Source organism: Acipenser ruthenus, chromosome 5, assembly GCF_902713425.1.
Source record: "Acipenser ruthenus chromosome 5, fAciRut3.2 maternal haplotype, whole genome shotgun sequence".
Classification (NCBI taxonomy): Eukaryota; Metazoa; Chordata; class Actinopteri; order Acipenseriformes; family Acipenseridae; genus Acipenser; species Acipenser ruthenus.
In genome coordinates this window covers 39,345,368-39,362,805 of record NC_081193.1, presented here as the reverse complement: position 1 = coordinate 39,362,805, position 17,438 = coordinate 39,345,368, and the positions used below count along the sequence as shown (strand labels likewise).

Below are 17,438 nucleotides of genomic sequence, written 5' to 3'. Positions count from 1 at the left end.
GTCCTGTATTTGCATTGCTCCTCCTTTTAGCTGCCTTGTAAACCCCCCTTATTATGGTAAAATAAAGCAGCTCACTGTCAGTCAACAACATAGTTGGTCATACTGTTCATTTAATGTCAGCAATAGCTTCATTTGATTTCCTTCCTGCAGTGATCCAGTCCAACAGGGATTATTAGATTGTACAGTATTGTTAACATTTAAAAATATTAAGGTAACTGGTCAGTAGTAGTTTTCTACTGTACTGTGGAATGTCCAAAATCGATACGAGAGGTAGTTTTATCACATCAAGATTTAGACTGTCTCTACTGACAGCATTGTATAATGTAGTAATTAAGTACTGTATATACACAAAAGGGGTACTTTAATATTTTTTGTAATTTCTACTGTAGATAAGACCTGACTGACGAGATTGATAATGTGATACAAAAGCTTGTATTGGTTACATTGGTTAACTAAATGTTTGTAATGCTGAGTGTATACAATAATTTAAACCAATCTCCTCAAACGAATCAGCAATAGCCCAAGTACTGAAAAGGTAACACAAATCTCCAGTCCTGGGATTTTTCATTATGATCTTAGCCTTTTAACTAGTAGATACACAAGAGTATATTTATAATACTTGTAAAAAGTAGTAACTATGGAACTACATGTCTTTTAGCTTGTTTTATTTTTTATATGTTTTGCTATTGCATTGTGGAATTTAACTAGTCCATGCGAATTACACATATGCAAACAATCGCCTAGTAACGCAAACCGTAGCAACCTTATCTATGCATATATGAAAATTACTGAACATGAATGTATCCTGGTGAGGGGGTATTAAAAAATAAAACATTCTGCAGTTTTTCAGTGCATGATTCAGCTGCACTAGATTCTTAACCCTTTATTGAGATTGAGATTGTATTGTTTTCCACTATCAAGAAAGGGGAAGTGGAAGTGTATGTTGAATTGATCCCATGCAATGTAACTTATGATATTAAGATTGACTGTCTATCTGCTTTGGTACCTAAGTCACAAAGGCTTACAGTAACTTCAACAAAGCAGCCTTTTACTTCGTCTGACAAGACACTTAGCAAATTATCAGAGAGGAATGAAATTATTTTTACGGTATAATACTACACTACACAGAACAGTTATTTGAACACTCTTTCCTTTTAAATATGTTGTTTCTTGCTAGTTTTATACAAGTATACTTTTATTCTACTGAGGAAATATTCTTTTCCTTTGCATTTTCATTCATCAAACATGGTTCTCTGTGTAGTTCAGCATTCACATGATTTTATTTATCATGATTTCTTGACATACATACATACATACATAAACTTATGTTGCTAAACAAATATTTTGTGGTTATACCCACAATATTTAGATGATGGGAATAATATTAAACGTTAAATAAAAACCTAGTAATTAAAAAAATAAGTACATAAATAAATCCTGAAAGCAAGAGAGAAATGATGGATTAAGAAGGTTTAAATCTACTGCTGATTTTTATTAAAGGAACATGCAATTGCATTTCTATTCTTGTATTTGGAAACTTTAATTTATTATTATTATTTTATTTTAACTGTATGCAGATGTTGCTTTTTTCCCAGGCTTGATATTGGTACGTAACCCAGGAAATTACACTTCGCTTTCTTATTTGCCTTCCCTATTGCAGGTCGGGTCAAATCTCTCGCTTCCTGCTCCATCACTGCTGTCACCACACTCCAAACTAAGGCTCCCCAGCACACTGGGTGCTCAGCTGATTCCACAGCAGTCCTCACACAACGGTAAGTACTTTTCCTCATTTGGTTACAGATTCATGCTGCCATTAGCCTTGTCAGCTGAAGTCATAATATTTTGTCGTCGGATCATACTGAAATTCACATACTGGTAAGAGTAATGATTTTTACTTCCAGGTTCCTATATTTTGTGTATGTGTGTACACTTATATATCTTTATTAAATGCTGACATAGTGCCCTAAGTTGAGTCATTTTGATTTAAAAAAAATGCCTTTCTTAACACTTGCTTCAAAATAGGTCCCATTGTTTGATAGATATATTCTACAATAAATAAATTAGTTTGAAATGTGGTTTATTTGCATTGTAGATTAAAATAACATACCACATAGAGAAAGGGGATATGAAAATACAAGATACGTTAGCCAGTTAAACACATTTTCTTAGTAAAGTAGGTAAAAGAGAACCACATATGAAGATTCTCTTTTTAAGCTTTAAAGCATATTTGTGATTTTGTACTTTTAAATTTGGCTCAGCTTTTGATTAGATCAGGATAAACTTCTACTGTATGTGGATGTTCCTTTCGGCACCACGTAATGTATATGACTAATGGTGGTCAGTTTGTTAAATAGGAATATAGCAAAAATGAAAATATAAATACATCTTTTTTCTACAGTATTAATGGGCAGATTACTTTACATGTTATTGTGTTTTAGTTGTATTTCTTTAAAACTGTAATGACATTAATAACGGTTAGTTGGGTAGTTTTATTACTAGTGTTTCTAAAGTTTGTATAGAACACCAGTGGGATCTGGAGTAAAAACAAAATAAATGTGCTTAATAATATATCATGTCAGATTTTTAAATGGTTAAGCAGAAGGAAGCGAGAGCATAGTATCACCTGATGCAATGTGGCAAATGTATTTATGTATATCAGCTGTGAGGTAGAGGTTTAAGAAAATTGCATGAACTGAACAGATTAGTGCATATGTTTGCTTTGCAAAACATGCAATTTTTTTACATTTAATACATTTTTTAATTAACATGCAAACATGTCTGTAGTTTTTTTGTTTACGTTCGTGAGACAAATACTAATCCCTTTATGTAGTGCAGAAACTCTACATAATAGCTAGAAAACTGCTAATCCACTTGTGATGAAACTTGCTATGGACATTACCAAGCCTGACAGAATCTGCGGGTGAATGGAAGCTCCCAGTCTGTCCGTTTTAAATCAAGGACATTATTATTATCCACCACTGGGGAGTAATTTTTCCAGCAACAGAGATATAGTGGAGACACCTGTACACATGTCACACTTAAATCTTTACATAATTATATCCAACGTGAGTAAATCGCCTTAGAAATCTAGGCATGTATGGAAATAAGAAAACATTTGACAATGTGAGTACACTTCGAGGAATCATGATTGTTTTGGCCTACCATTTTCAAAGGGGGTGTGGGCTGAAATATGGTAGAGATTCCAACTCGTCATGCAATAAATTTGAGTTTCACCATTCTTTACATTCATGTGTTGTACATCACAGCAGATTTTACCTTGGCTATTGGGAAGTTTGGCAGTAACAAACCAAAATCTATTTCAGTACCAGCAGTAGGAAGTGAAACTGTACCTTAAGTACACACCATTACAATTTTAAAATGATTTTGTGAGTGTGTGTTATAGATCTTTTATTGAGGCAAAATCACCTGGATCCTTTAAGACCCAACTTGACAAAGTTAGATGGGCCAAATGACCTCCTTTCATTTATACATTTTCTTATGTTCTTATTTTCTGTTGTATTGTATGTTGTTTTTCTTGCTTATGAAGAGAAATTACAGAATTGGCAGTAGTTACTGGCAGCAGGGTATTGCATATGATTAACTTCTATGACAGCTTAAAGTTAGTAATAGCATTGAAAATTTTACAAAACGGAACTTACCTTTTGTTGTTTGTATATTCCTCTTTTAATTGGATACATGGTTTTTTTTTAGGCATGTATATTCAATTTGGGCATTAAAACAATGAAGCATCTCTCCTCCTAAAATGTTAACAGTCTCTCTGTATAAGCATGGTGGTGTAATTTTTCTTATTGTGATGTAATGTCTTACCTACCGCAAGTGATTATGTGCAAATGGTCCCCTTAGTGATCAAGTGGTCAAGCACAAGAAGTATAGATCAGGGGTGTCAAACTCCAGTCCTCGAGGGCCGCAGGGTCTTCTGGTTTTCATTCCAACTTATGCTCTCAATTAATATAATTTATCTAATTATTTGTTGAATTTGACATTTAATATTTTTCAAGGTCTTTTACAGTTGATGGTTTTGCCATCAACTGCAAAATGCACTTGATTCAAGGTACACTACCTATGAAACATTTTGAGGCCTGAAGAGAAGTGTTAAATGTGTCCAGAATCAAATAATTAGACCAATTAAGTAATTGAGAGCTCGGGTGGAACTGAGTTTACACCCCTGGTATAGATCATTGATGCACAGGTAAGCTATTGGATATTGCACTGCTCAAATCACACAATTAGTAAATAGCTCCGGTATCTGATATAAATGGACTGGATGTTTTGGGGAATAATGTACATGATATATACTAGTGTAGCCTTCATGTCTGAACTGTCAGATGAATATCACTAGAATAAATAAACATTCACCTTAACCGCTTATTTGGGGAAGTTGAGTATAAATGTGTCCATTAGACCTTGTTACTATACGTTTTGGCCAGGTGTTTTATATGTAATATCTCCCATCAGAAACGGTATTGGAGGCAGTTCATACATAAATACTAATGTCATATTACTATTTTGATTCAATTATTGATTTGACATTCAAATGCAAGATATTTGCTTTCTTGTATGTGAACAACAGTGCGTGCACATCTGTATATTTTACTCTTGAAAACTGTTCTGCATTCCAAATTCAGTTCATTATAGGAAAGATCATTTTGTAGACTGTAGAATACTATAGTACCGGTTTTAAAGCATAGTAAGGAATATAAATTGTGTAAAAACAAAAATAAACTATTTTCTGCTTTTTACTTTTGTTCCTTGTTAGTTTCATAAAGATGTGTTTCTTTTTTCTTTTTGAGAAAAAATGTGACTAATTATTTTGAAATGAAATCTTAAGTATTGTCATTACAAAACCAGAGGGTTTTTTTTTTTTTTTTTAATGGTTAGCTAAACTTATTTGCAATCACAGTACAGAACTGACACCCAGAGTTTGTGTTTGTTTATTAATATACTAAATAGAATATATATATATATATATATATATATATATATATATATATATATATATATATATATATATATATAGCACTTCAAATAAGAATTCCCCTTTTATGTAGGTGTGAAGAAAGTTTGATTTTATAAAATGCAAAAATGTAATGGTAAGTATATTGCACTTAAAATACAACATTTTAAAAAGAACACTAATTTTCTCTGCATTTGTCTTATTCATCAGGTAGCACTGCTAAATTTGCAGTAGGATTTTCATCTTGGCTTCTGTTTGTTGACTGGAATACTATAGCAACCAGTGGTAACTCTAGTCACAGCCTGGTTTTCATTCAGTAGGTCTGTTTCCTGTCAAGAGTGTGCTTAGCTACAGAGTGCTGATTAATTCTGTAACATGCTGCTACATAACCTGAAATCTCAAATATATGAATGCGTCAAAGTCCCAGTTACTTCAATTTGAATCTGAGTTCATGTAGGTCAGCTAAGCCTTTCAGAAAAGAAAGCATAATTTAACATAACCTCAATTAAACACCACCAATGTAATAAAGACAATCTCTATATTGAACCACATGTCTACTCCCAAACACAATCCAAATTCTGTCCAAAGACCAATTTCATCATGTAAGGTATACTGTACTGAACATAAGTTTCCTGGTTGTAGTCTGATGAACAGGTAAGTGGACGTCCTACGAGTAGTTCATTAGGAGGCTGTGTGGTCCAGTGGTTAAAGAAAAGGGCTTGTAACCAGGAGGTCCCCGGTTCAAATCCCACCTCAGCCACTGACTCATTGTGTGACCCTGAGCAAGTCACTTAACCTCCTTGTGCTCCGTCTTTCAGGTGAGACGTAATTGTAAGTGACTCTGCAGCTGATGCATAGTTCACACACCCTAGTCTCTGTAAGTCGCCTTGGATAAAGGCGTCTGCTAAATAAACAAATAATTATACAGATATACCAGAAGAGTAATGCAAATTTAAATATTACTAAATAGCAGTTTGTGGTTTAGGGTAGTCAACCTCTATATTTTACCTAATTTATTAAAAACAAATTACAATTATATTCTGGCTTTCAAAAAGCTTCAGTTTACTCGGAAAGATTTATGTTTTTGTTAAGACAAAATACAGAAGAGTCGCTATTCCTTAAGGATTAAATTGTTATATACTATGTACCAAAGCATTATGAGTATATAGGACTTTGCAAACACATTCACATAAAGGCAGAGGAAAATGCAAGGATATTCTTCAAAATTATTCCAACTTCAAAACTAGAATAAATAAACCTGGTGAACTCATGAGGCGTATTTTGTGCCACTTTCTGGATTGCCAATGGTGTGCGTAGGTCAGTGATTCCATACCACTCAGTGTAACATGATGTGATTCCATCTTACCGGTCATAAACTTCCACCTGCTATATAAATTTATTTATTTATGTATGTATTTATTAATTGCATTTATATAGCGCTTTTTATACAAAAGTATCGCAAAGCACTGTACAGTACATAGCAGACAAAAAGAACAAACCACAATACATTTGTTTAGCATGTCACTCATACAACTGCCACAATCAGACCATTTCAATAACAGATTTAAATAACAATTATAAATAAGATTATTATTAATAATAATAATAATAATAATAATAATAATAATAATAATAATAATAATACAAAAGCAGCAATTTTAAAGCTAAAACCCAGTAAGATGAGAGGTCATTTTATAAAAGAGCATTTTTAGTCTTGACTTGAAAACTGTAACAGTCCCAGCTTCCCTGATATAGGTCTCAAACACATATTTTCATTAAAAAAATTATATCTGAGGTAAAACAGACTGAGTAAAACAGACAGATAGTATCAGATATCTTGTTTTAACTGTAAATAAATGTTTGCTTAACATCTGCTTAATTCAAAATTGCACATTTGAGACTTACAGTATATAGCTAATGGAAATGTGCAACCTTTTTATAACATAAATTAAAGTATCTTGTTTGCACAATCACTAAGTTAATGTTTTTACATGTTTAGAAATAAACAGAAACATTTGTCATTTTTACAGTGAGTGTTAAAGTGGGCCACGGTGTCTAATGGAGTTAATGGAGTAAAGTCTAAACATGCCAGTTACAGTTTCCAGTTGTATGGGATTCTAGACAGATTATAATACAAGGAGTTTATTCAGAACAAGTGGGGAAAGATAGTACCAAGTCATATAGATCATGCCTGTCTCAGCATGCTGCTAGCTGTCTGCTCATTGTAAAAAACAGATAAAAATTGACAGATGTTATATTTCTCACTCACGAGTCCTGCCTGTACATTAAAGTGCACATTAATTGTTTTCATGAGGACATAAGGTATGTTTCTCAATAATGAACATGTTAAAACGTGTAATATGCACAGCAATTTATAGTATTACATAAGGAATGAACATGTGAACAACCTGAAAGTCAAGATTCCTACTTGAAAGAACCTTACTGTGAAACCTTAGGGGTACTTTCCCACGAGAAAAACTTTGGCAGAGTTTGAATGATTACATATTTGGAACTATGATTAGAAAAAAAAGCTAGGAGTGCTGCAGGTCTTTACTATATTGTCATGTTTTGACAGCACAGCTTGTCTTATGCTGGTACATTTATTTATAATGGTAATGATGTTGATCTCCTTTCACCCAAAAATGTTTACATGCACAATATGAAACCTTTTAAAGCTGATTAGTTTTTTTTTTTTTTTGGGGGGGGGGGGGGGGGACTTATTTTAACTTCATTTTTAACCACAAATATAACACATCTAGGCACAACAAAATGTTCCTCTTTTAGTAATATTTATGCATATTTAGAAAACCACATATGGGAACATTGAGTTTTAAACACACAACTTTCACTAGAAAATAAAATGAACAAAGCTTGTGTAGATGAACTATTAACTTCCTGAATCTGTAAATGTAAGGAAAAGCTAGTGTAGTGATGGCAGATGTTGCCATGGTTTAAGGCAAAGGGAAGCACCATCTGTCAACCTACACAAGGGTGTGGATTAAATGATGCATTACCTTAATTCCACTTGGCAGTCATATCAGATATCCCTCATAAAAGTTGCTTAAGCAGAGTATGATGTAACTTTCTTGTTGTCACCTGCTGCTGTTATTTGTGTGATACAATCTATTTTCCTTAACTGGTTAAAGGTCATGTCTCAGTTAGGTTTTATATACATATAAAAACATCCAAACTGTTTTAGTTATCTGGTTGTTACGTAGTTATTAAAACACTGATCTTGCCTGACAGCTGAAAGGAGCAATTTAAATATAAAGATACACAAATAAAGACAAATTTGGCGACATTGCATATTTAGATTTTGTAATGCATATGGGCAGGATCTGTTTCTTCTTCCGCAAGAACTACGGGTCTGACTATTAATCTTAATCTTATGTATTCGTCAGACATTTGGAAAGCAGTCAGCTTTCTAAAGTACACATTTCATTAACTAAAAATGGAATGCAGTATCCCCACTGTAATTCAGTGTGCCTGGCCACAAATGGTTCAGCTGTCTGTCACTAGTTGTTTTGTAGCTCAGGGGGACCACACAGTGCATAATATTAGCAACATTTTCTTTCATAATCACCACTATCCAAAAATAGTGCACAAAATGTCATCGTATGGGCCCTACTCATCTCAATACAAGAAATCAGGAATTACCGTATTCCTTCGAGCTTTAAGACACATTTTGTAAACCCAATTTTTTCTTCGCAAAAATGGCCTGCATCTTAAGTTGGAGTATAGTGATGCATATATTAAAATCAACAACAAAAGACATGACTACCTGTATACAAAACAGCAACGTGACTGACTGCCGAATAGACAAACAAAAACATCACTGCCCGAATACACAAACAGCAACGTGGATTACTGCCGAGAAAAGACAAACAAACAAAGCCCGTCACTGCACAGGCTCAGTTCTAACAAACAGTACTAGCTTGGACAGATCGGAAATGCTGATCAGACCCCCGTATTTTTTGACATGCCAATACCACTGTTCACAAAAAGGAAGAAAAACAGGTGTGACTAATCACGACGGGAAATGAAGCAGGGCATAACTGTATGCTTTGTGTGACAGCATCTTTATTTTATGTTATTTTTTACGGAAATTGAGGGTCTTAAATTTGAAGGGATATGGTCATTTTTAAAAATATATCTGTGGCTTAACAGGGAAAAGTAAAAACAACCTGACCATGCTTTAGACAAATAAATACAGGCAAAGCCATATGGGTTAGAGTGTTTGGTTTGAGGCTTAGAGCTCTGATGCATGTGTTCATGAAAATCTCCTTCTCATTTCTCAGGGATGGTAAGACACCATAGTTTTTATTTTAATGTCAGGTGCAATTTCCTACATGATAGCTGCCTTCACTACAAGTGTTACAGGTCTATGGACCTCACCCCTACATGTTCTGTCTGGCAAAAGTTTCCAAGAAACTGCAGAACCAGTTTTATCTCCTCTTCACATAATGTCATGCAATACAATGTGGTTCAATAAATAACATCATGGACAAGACTCAACATGTCCCACTTTCTCCATTTGATGTGGCAGTAAGGCTTCATAATAAGTTTATTTTCACGTTTATCATTTATATTTGTTTGCTGGCTTTGTCTTTTTCTTGCAAGTTAATGTTAATTGTCTTTAACCCTTCTGTAGTTAACTTTTGAAAAAGGTTCCACCTCCACTACAAACAAATCCTTTATCAAACCTTTTTTTTCTTAGATACTAAAATGCAACAGGCACAGTGGTGAAACCAGATGCAATCTGCAACTTCATAAGCAATGATACCAAACACAGAGAATTAGCCACAGTACTGTAATGAGTGTTTTATTTAATGGTCCATTATCTCTGGTAATTCCCCATTTTTAATTATAATGTTATTTATATATTAAAAATATGTACATGTTTATATTGGAATACAATGCTGTTCAACCATTCTAACTGGTATGTTTTTTTTTATATATATATATATATTTTTTTTAAATACGATCTATAGTTGTATAGGAAAACTCGAAGTAACCTGACAGACGAGTTTATCCAAGTAATGCAGAGTGGATTAAAATATTAGCTTTTTGGCCATAGCATCTCCACTGATCACCGTTATGTCATCGACTTCTTATATTTGGGACTAGTATTACATTATAAATAGGTCTTCTGTTTTTTGGTTTTTATTAATTTCATTTTTCTGTGTGTATTTGAGTTTTACGTAAATTGTTTTTGTTCTGGGCTTTCGCTTTTTAAATACTGTATAAAAATTATTGTTTACGGTTACTTTCCAAAATGTTTGAGTGTCAAAATATGTACAGTAGTAACTCGACAGTACTTGCACACTTAAGTTGTACCTTCTTTCCTTTGCTGTCTTACATAACGAAATCCTTATGATCACAGGCACATTCTTCTGGGGTTTTTGTGTGTAAGCATTTTTTTACATTTCACTACAATTGCAATTCTGTTTTAAATCCTTTGTATCTTAACTGTAATACAGCTTTAAATCCTGCAAACAAGTATCATTTCCTAATTGCAATCTCGTTTCTCAAACAGAGTCTCCAGTAGAATTGTAAGAATGTGCTGCCACTCAGTAGTTGGGGTGGGTTTATTTATGTATGTATTTATTTATTTTATTTAATGGGAAAGGGGTGGTCAACATGAATTGAGTAACCATTTCCACTGTTTTCCTGTGTTTATTGGTTATACACCGGTTTTGTATCGGGTGTTTCACTGGTTTTTATCGGTTAAAACCGAAAATCAAAAGCCATAATTATAAATTATCCCTTTTAAGAGCAATTTGTTATTTTTATGTTTCTGAAGTCAATTTAGATAATTTATCGCAAAGCTATAATTGTATAGTAGTTATTCACAAGTCAAATAATAAGGTTAGCTTAAAAGTCTATCAACCATTTAACCTCCCTCCCCTCTTATTTAAGAGATATTTAATACAAAAATAAAAGCCACTGTTATACCATTTTCCATTAATTTTAAATACAGGTTTTGGTAGAACCTTATTTTATTATTTTTATTTTTTATTAATAAGTTTGTTATTTTGTGAACTCAAACTTGTGTTACAGCCAAGTACTGTCACTTGATAGGAATAGAATTTCCTTTATTTGCTAAACCTGCTAGCTTAACACTGAAACTAGGCCAGAATAGCAGGCAGCAGCTATTGTGGTTGGCTAGTGTCTCAAGTTGAAGTTGATTTATATTTTCCAGAAGATTGTGTGGGTTTGCAGAAACTCTTGCCTTTAAAACATCAAGTGAGAGTGAGTAAAGTACGTATAGGCTGTGGTGTTTTAAATGTTTGGGTTTTCAGTCAGTAAATACATTTTTTATGGTTTCAGTTGGCAGATGATGTTACTGATCAGGGTTGATGACAAATATTAGACATGAAAGACATAGGCAGTGGATAGCAATTTGCTTATCCTCAGTACTTTTGCATATCAAATTAAGTGGGCCTGCCTAAAGCAGGTGGAACTGCAGCTCTGGCTTGCCATATGGCTTTTGTCTTCTTCATCAAGCAGTTTAAGTTGAAGTCGTTTTAAGTTTACTATTTTAGTTTTAGGACATGTTAAGTCTTGTGAAGAATATGCCTGGGGACAGCAATACCACCTCTATCTACCGCCGGTCTCCACATCTATTAGGGCCTATATAATGTCTGGGACAGCATGGAAAGAAGTTGCCAGCATTGCAAAATCATTCAATTTTCTAGGGTGTGCAGTATTTTGACTTATTGATTGGTTGCAAAGTCATTTAATGTATATCAATTAGGCTGCTTCCTTCATCACTGCACCCTCCATTTTTGTGCTGGTAAAGTATTTGTAAATGACGCTGATTGTGAACAAGGAATTTTTTTTTCATTAGCAAGGGTAATCGCCAGCAATTTAAATTGGGGTTATATACAGAAAACAAGTCATATGCAGTTGCCTCTTTAAATCTGTAGTCAGTAAAACATCTTTGAAAGCAGGAAACTACAGTTTTTTATATTAGTTTTGGTGGCATAACAAAATGCATCATATCCGTTCATTCATTTATTCATTCATTCATTCATACATGCATACATATATTTATAAAATTGATATTTTAAATACTCTATCTTGATTGGTCAAAACAGGTCATATCGGGGTATTGCTATTACAGGATATCACTATGGGTCAGCTCTTTTCAAAAAAGAGGCAAATCACTGGTCGATATCCATACGGTGCTAGAATTACAAACAAACAAACAAAAAAAAGCAGACATATTGGAATTAATCGCAATACACTGACGAGATTTATGTAAATGTTGACTTTTTGGGAAACCGAAGTGTACATGAGATATTGAATGAGTCTGAATCGAACACCAGTGAATAAAGTAGTGGGGGAAAAAAAGCAAAAGTAAGTATTCAAATCAATTTAAAACTGAACATTCTGATCGATCTCTGCTCCTTCTCCATGAACTACAGTGTTTCCTTTTCCCATTCTGAAAATAAATACCGTATTACTTCAATTTGGCCCTTAAACGAGGGCGGCCTTTATTAATAGTACTATGATTTACAAATGCTGCAATATTTTATTACATGATTTAAGGCATTTTAGAAGCGGCTCCATGAGAGGCTCCGATCTGCAGCAATATACTCTTGTGTGTTTTTGGGGCTTGAATACAGTACATTTACTGACAGTTAACAAGAGCCTATTAGGTCAGGGGAGTACTGTACCAGCGAATCAGGAGTGTGTATTGGTTGCTATGGGGTGGAGTTGTTTTTCATAACAAAAAATATTACCTCTGAATATCGGTTTGATTGCTGTTAAAACTAAAATATATCCTACTCGGTTATTTTTTTTTCTCATTGTAATTTACCTGCTTGTTTGTAATTTCTCTGTAAGAGAAACCGAAACTAAATCTTGTCATTGATAGTAAGCAAGTTTTTATATATATATATATTTGTACAGGCCTGAGTAAAGTTCCAATTTAACAAAGATATCTTCGACAGATTTTGGATAGCGGTTAGAGTGACTGGCAGAGCTTTAAGTTCCACTGAGTTTAAGTTTTCACCATCCAAGCTGAGGGCGAGGTAAACAGACAGCCTTTGTTTTATCCCCTGCTGTGTTGGCACTGAACTCTGCTGGGGGGGGAAAAAAAAAGAAAGAAAGACTTGAAGGACTGCTGTGCTGTAAGTAGTTCATCTTGGGTTGTCTTTTGGGACTGTACCATGAAATATAAATTTGCTTACTAAGGTTTGTGTACATTAGTTTGTATTACATGTTGGATTGAGGCTGCAGTCTCTTCGGGGGCATCACATGTACATAGCAAGAGTTGCATGTTTCTTTATTTATTTTTTGAGCAGGGGTAGAAAAAAATAACTTTACATTTCTTTATTGAGAGCGGTGTTTATTCAAGTGCTGCGTTAATTCGAAGTAATACGGTAGTAATGTTTTGTTGCCATTGCTCCTGGTTGTCCGTTCTTCGTCTGCCTGCCTCTGATCCCATCCCCTGCACAGCTGTGTGATCTGTTGCAGAATATTTATCAATGCATCTTGACAATTCCTGACGTACCTTTCTCTCCAAATGAATTCGTCCAGGTACGATGGTATCGTCTCTTCTGCTGTACCTTGCATTCTTTTAAAACAGGCTGTGTAGTTCACCACGTTGTCCAGCCATGAAGTGCAAAGTCAGTTTGATAAGTAACCGGGTATTCCATAATGCAAATAACGTCTTTCTCGCCACTGTGAAGCAGTAGCACAAATCTGGTATGGATACCTCACTACCTCAGATACCAAAGGACGATTGAAAAAACAGAATAAAGCACTGTCACCTGATACTGTTGCAGGTCTTGTGAGGAAGGGTCTCCATGATTTAGATTAGGCAGACTAATTTGTGCTGTGTCATGATGAAAAGTTACATGGAACTATATATTTTTTTCTTAGGTCAGTTTTAGGTGAAATGATATTTAATAAAAATTACTTTTTTGTTTTATTAATAAATGTTTTTTTTTACTTTTTTTCCAATTTAGTTAGTTGACCCATTTTATAAGAGCAATAAGGCACATCATGGTGTGTGATATACTCCAATATCACCACGCCCCGACTTATTGCATACATACATACATTTTGATCTGATGGTTAACCTTTGGGAGGCTAATACCCTGTTTACACTAGCCATTTTTTCACCAGCTTTGAGGCACCTTATTTTTATTTATTTTTTTTGTAGTGTAAACGCAGCCGTCATAAAAGTGGCCTCCTCCGGGGGTGGGGGTGGGGAGGCTTGTTCTAACACCCCCATTGTCTGTCAAACAGGCACACGGAACAGGATGTTGGAATTTTTACTCTGACAACAGAATCCTAAAATATATTTGACAGAACGATGAGAGGGACAGGGGCAGAGGATTCCAAAATGCAAACAGGCTTTTTATATGTGTGTTTATAATGTAAAAGGATGTTTAAACATGGTAATTTATGTAGGATACTGGTTGCCACAAAACTAGTCATAAATGTTATTTTTCACACACATCTACAAACGTAACCTGTGATCAGATTTTGATATGTGTCATTTATGAGTAAATGTTCGGTTTTGAAATAAAAAAAAAATCATTACAGTAAAGTCGGTAAGAAAACAAGTTTTTAGAAGTAACATGCTTTCAGACCTGAATATAGATAGCGTTTGGTTAATTATATGCATCACGGCACTAACAATTATACAATCTGAAAAATAAAGCCGCAAGCTTGTGGAAGTTTGAAAAATAAAGTATATACATTGTGAATGAGATGCGGGCACACGGGTTCGTGCCCCTTTAAAAATACGACCCAGTACACACAGGAATGGATTTTTCTGCGCTGACGCTATTTTTTTAATTAAACGCAAAATAAAAAAAACACAACAAAACAGAAAATAAACACCTAACTCCGTTTGGGAGCGCTAACTAAACAGGTTATTCCCTGACTAACTTGCAGGACGGCTAAGCCGTTTACCTGACACCACAACACAAAACTACACGGGCTTAACACAGCACTTACTTTTCTCAGGACTGCTCAGAAGCAGAGCACCACATCTGCCTCCTTCTACTCGGCAGCCAAGAGCAGACTAGGTGCCTCTCTTAAATACCCTGCACCTGGTCCCAATTCCCAATTACCGCCCAGGTGCAGGGGATAATTAAACAATAAACCAAAACAATTAAACTCAAACAAAGGTGCATTTTCACATGCTTTTTCTTCAGGGAGGCTTTAACCCCCTCCCTGCTGTCTCACAACATTTAAATTGATTAAGGAGTATCATCGTAAGTGCCGTGATGCAAATGTATCATATTTAGAAGCACTAGCTTTAGGTCCAAAAGCACATTACTTTTAAATAAAAGAGTATGTTCACCCCTAGAAGGAAATCTTTTGATTTATGAAAGGCTTTATTTTTTTTTAAATTGTATCCTCGATAGTACCGTGATGCGTTGTTAGTATATGATAAATAAACTTGAGTTCTGGGAGGAGAATGTACACAATTGAAAGTTGCAGATGTTTCCCTATCAAGTACGAAATGTAACCATTACCTAATGGGTATTTAACCTAAAGACTGTCATAACCTGGATAAGATACATATCAAAGCTGCACAAAGTGCCAGTGATGCAGTCGTGCCCATCCCAAAGGGCATAAAAGGACTGCTGACACAAACATCGTCATCATTTTATCTTTCACCAGCCTGAAAGTGGGAGAGATCTACGAACAGATAAGTATCATCACTTATATATAGGCTTGCTACTTTTTGATATTAATCGGTAAAGCTTGTTAAACATCTAATTCCCAAAAAATGAGTTTGCCTGAAATAGATTTAAATAGGATAAACGTTGGTAAAACCACACGCTTTATTTTTTATTTTCTTCCCAAAATAATCATTTACAAATCATCTCTAATTTGTGAAGTTTTTATACTTACTGTCTGTCCTGTCTCCATTCCGCGCTGAATGACTAGGCGTTGCTGTCAGTCAACTCAGTGGTCTGTTGTGGTTTCACTGTCAATGTCATTTCACGCTCTTCCGACAGATCTCATTGCCTAAACAGTGCTAGAATGCTCTCATTTGTTTAAATGCCTGTCAATCATCAGACCGGCACCAACTGTGTACTTTCATTTGCCAGCTACAGTGTCTGTCATTCAATGCACCTACTTTGAAATTAGCGTGTAAGGTGTAGGTAAGCTTTTGTTATATATACGGTGACAGTTACTTGTTAGATTTAAAAATGTGCAAGAGGAAAACACTAAATGAGTATTGTGCAGAATACTTTGAAGTGAAAACTGTAAAGAAACGTGGGACAGGAGATGACAATCTCCTGGTATGTAAACTGGTATAAGAACAACATAAGAAAGTTTACAGATGAGAGGCCATTTGGCCCATCTTGCTCGTTTGGTTGTTAGTAGCTTATTGATCCCAGAATCTCACACTGTAAGTGTCACATTCATCCTGAAACGTAGCTGCAGTTTACTTCAGTATCCAGTGCATTGTTATGACTGAATGAGCTACTTAAACGTGCAGAAAACAATACAAAATCAAAATCACCCCCAAGGAGTTTGGCAATAGCCATGCAAATAACAAAGACTAACTCGGAGATAAACTGGTATGAATACTATTTATAGTGTTTTTTTATTATTATTATTATACAGAAGTATTTGTAATGTTTTAAAGTAAAATGCTAAGTTTGTTTATATTAGTGATTGCGCTGGTGAGCGTGTAACTTCCTAAGAATTTAAGAGAGTACCAATAAATGCTTCCTGTGTTAACTGTTATTCAGTAGAACTGTTTGTTTATCATATAATGTGATGGTGGGGGCTCAATTTTAGCCTTTTATTTTAATTGCGGAATAACGCAGATTTTTATAGTTTTTTCTTTTTTTTTATCAGAGATAAAGGTGTTTCGAGCAAACCATTTTTCAGCCAAGGAAAGGGAGGGAAAACAAAAAACATTTCACGCTTATGGTATGATTTGAATGCAAAAAAACCTTGGTGTAGAATAAGAAAATATTTCCAGGACTTAAGGAGATGTGTTTTTGGCAATACAATTAAAACAATAAATAAAGCTCAGGCCCGAGACAACTGTCAGTGTTGGCCCCCCCTGATGGCGGCCCTGCATACTGTTCCCTGTGTACCGGTTACTGTGCAATGGGTACCGTGTTGTGTGCACTGTGCTGTGTGCATTGCACCGTGTATGCCATACCATGTGCGCCGTAAAAGTGTACTGCACCGTTAACACCGCACCATACCGTGTGTACAGTGCTGTGTATACCATACAAATTCTACCATACCGTACAGTACTGTACTAGTGCTTAGTAAGAGTAACCAAAGCTAAACAGTGCCATCCTTGGTCCAGTACCAGCGGATTTGGTAAGGGTGACCCGTCCCATTTAACTTATTACAGTGCTATTGCCTGTTACATAAGCTGCATTGCTGCATGCGCTGACCAAACAGCAGTACTGTATACTGTACTGGAAAGCAGTACAGCTTCATGTAGGAGATCACCTTC

The 17,438-nt window shown here is 34.9% G+C and overlaps 1 protein-coding gene across 4 annotated transcripts in view; it reads left to right on the top strand.

The window, feature by feature from the left end:
• Positions 1-17,438, top strand: part of ahi1 (Abelson helper integration site 1) — a 104,522-nt gene that overhangs the window by 49,281 nt on the left and 37,803 nt on the right. For all 4 annotated transcript variants that reach the window (XM_034919071.2, XM_034005245.3, XM_034005244.3 and 1 more), the window contains exon 21: positions 1,661-1,772. In XM_034919071.2, coding sequence (XP_034774962.1) covers positions 1,661-1,772 — 112 coding nt within the window. The remainder of the gene's footprint in view (positions 1-1,660; positions 1,773-17,438) is intronic.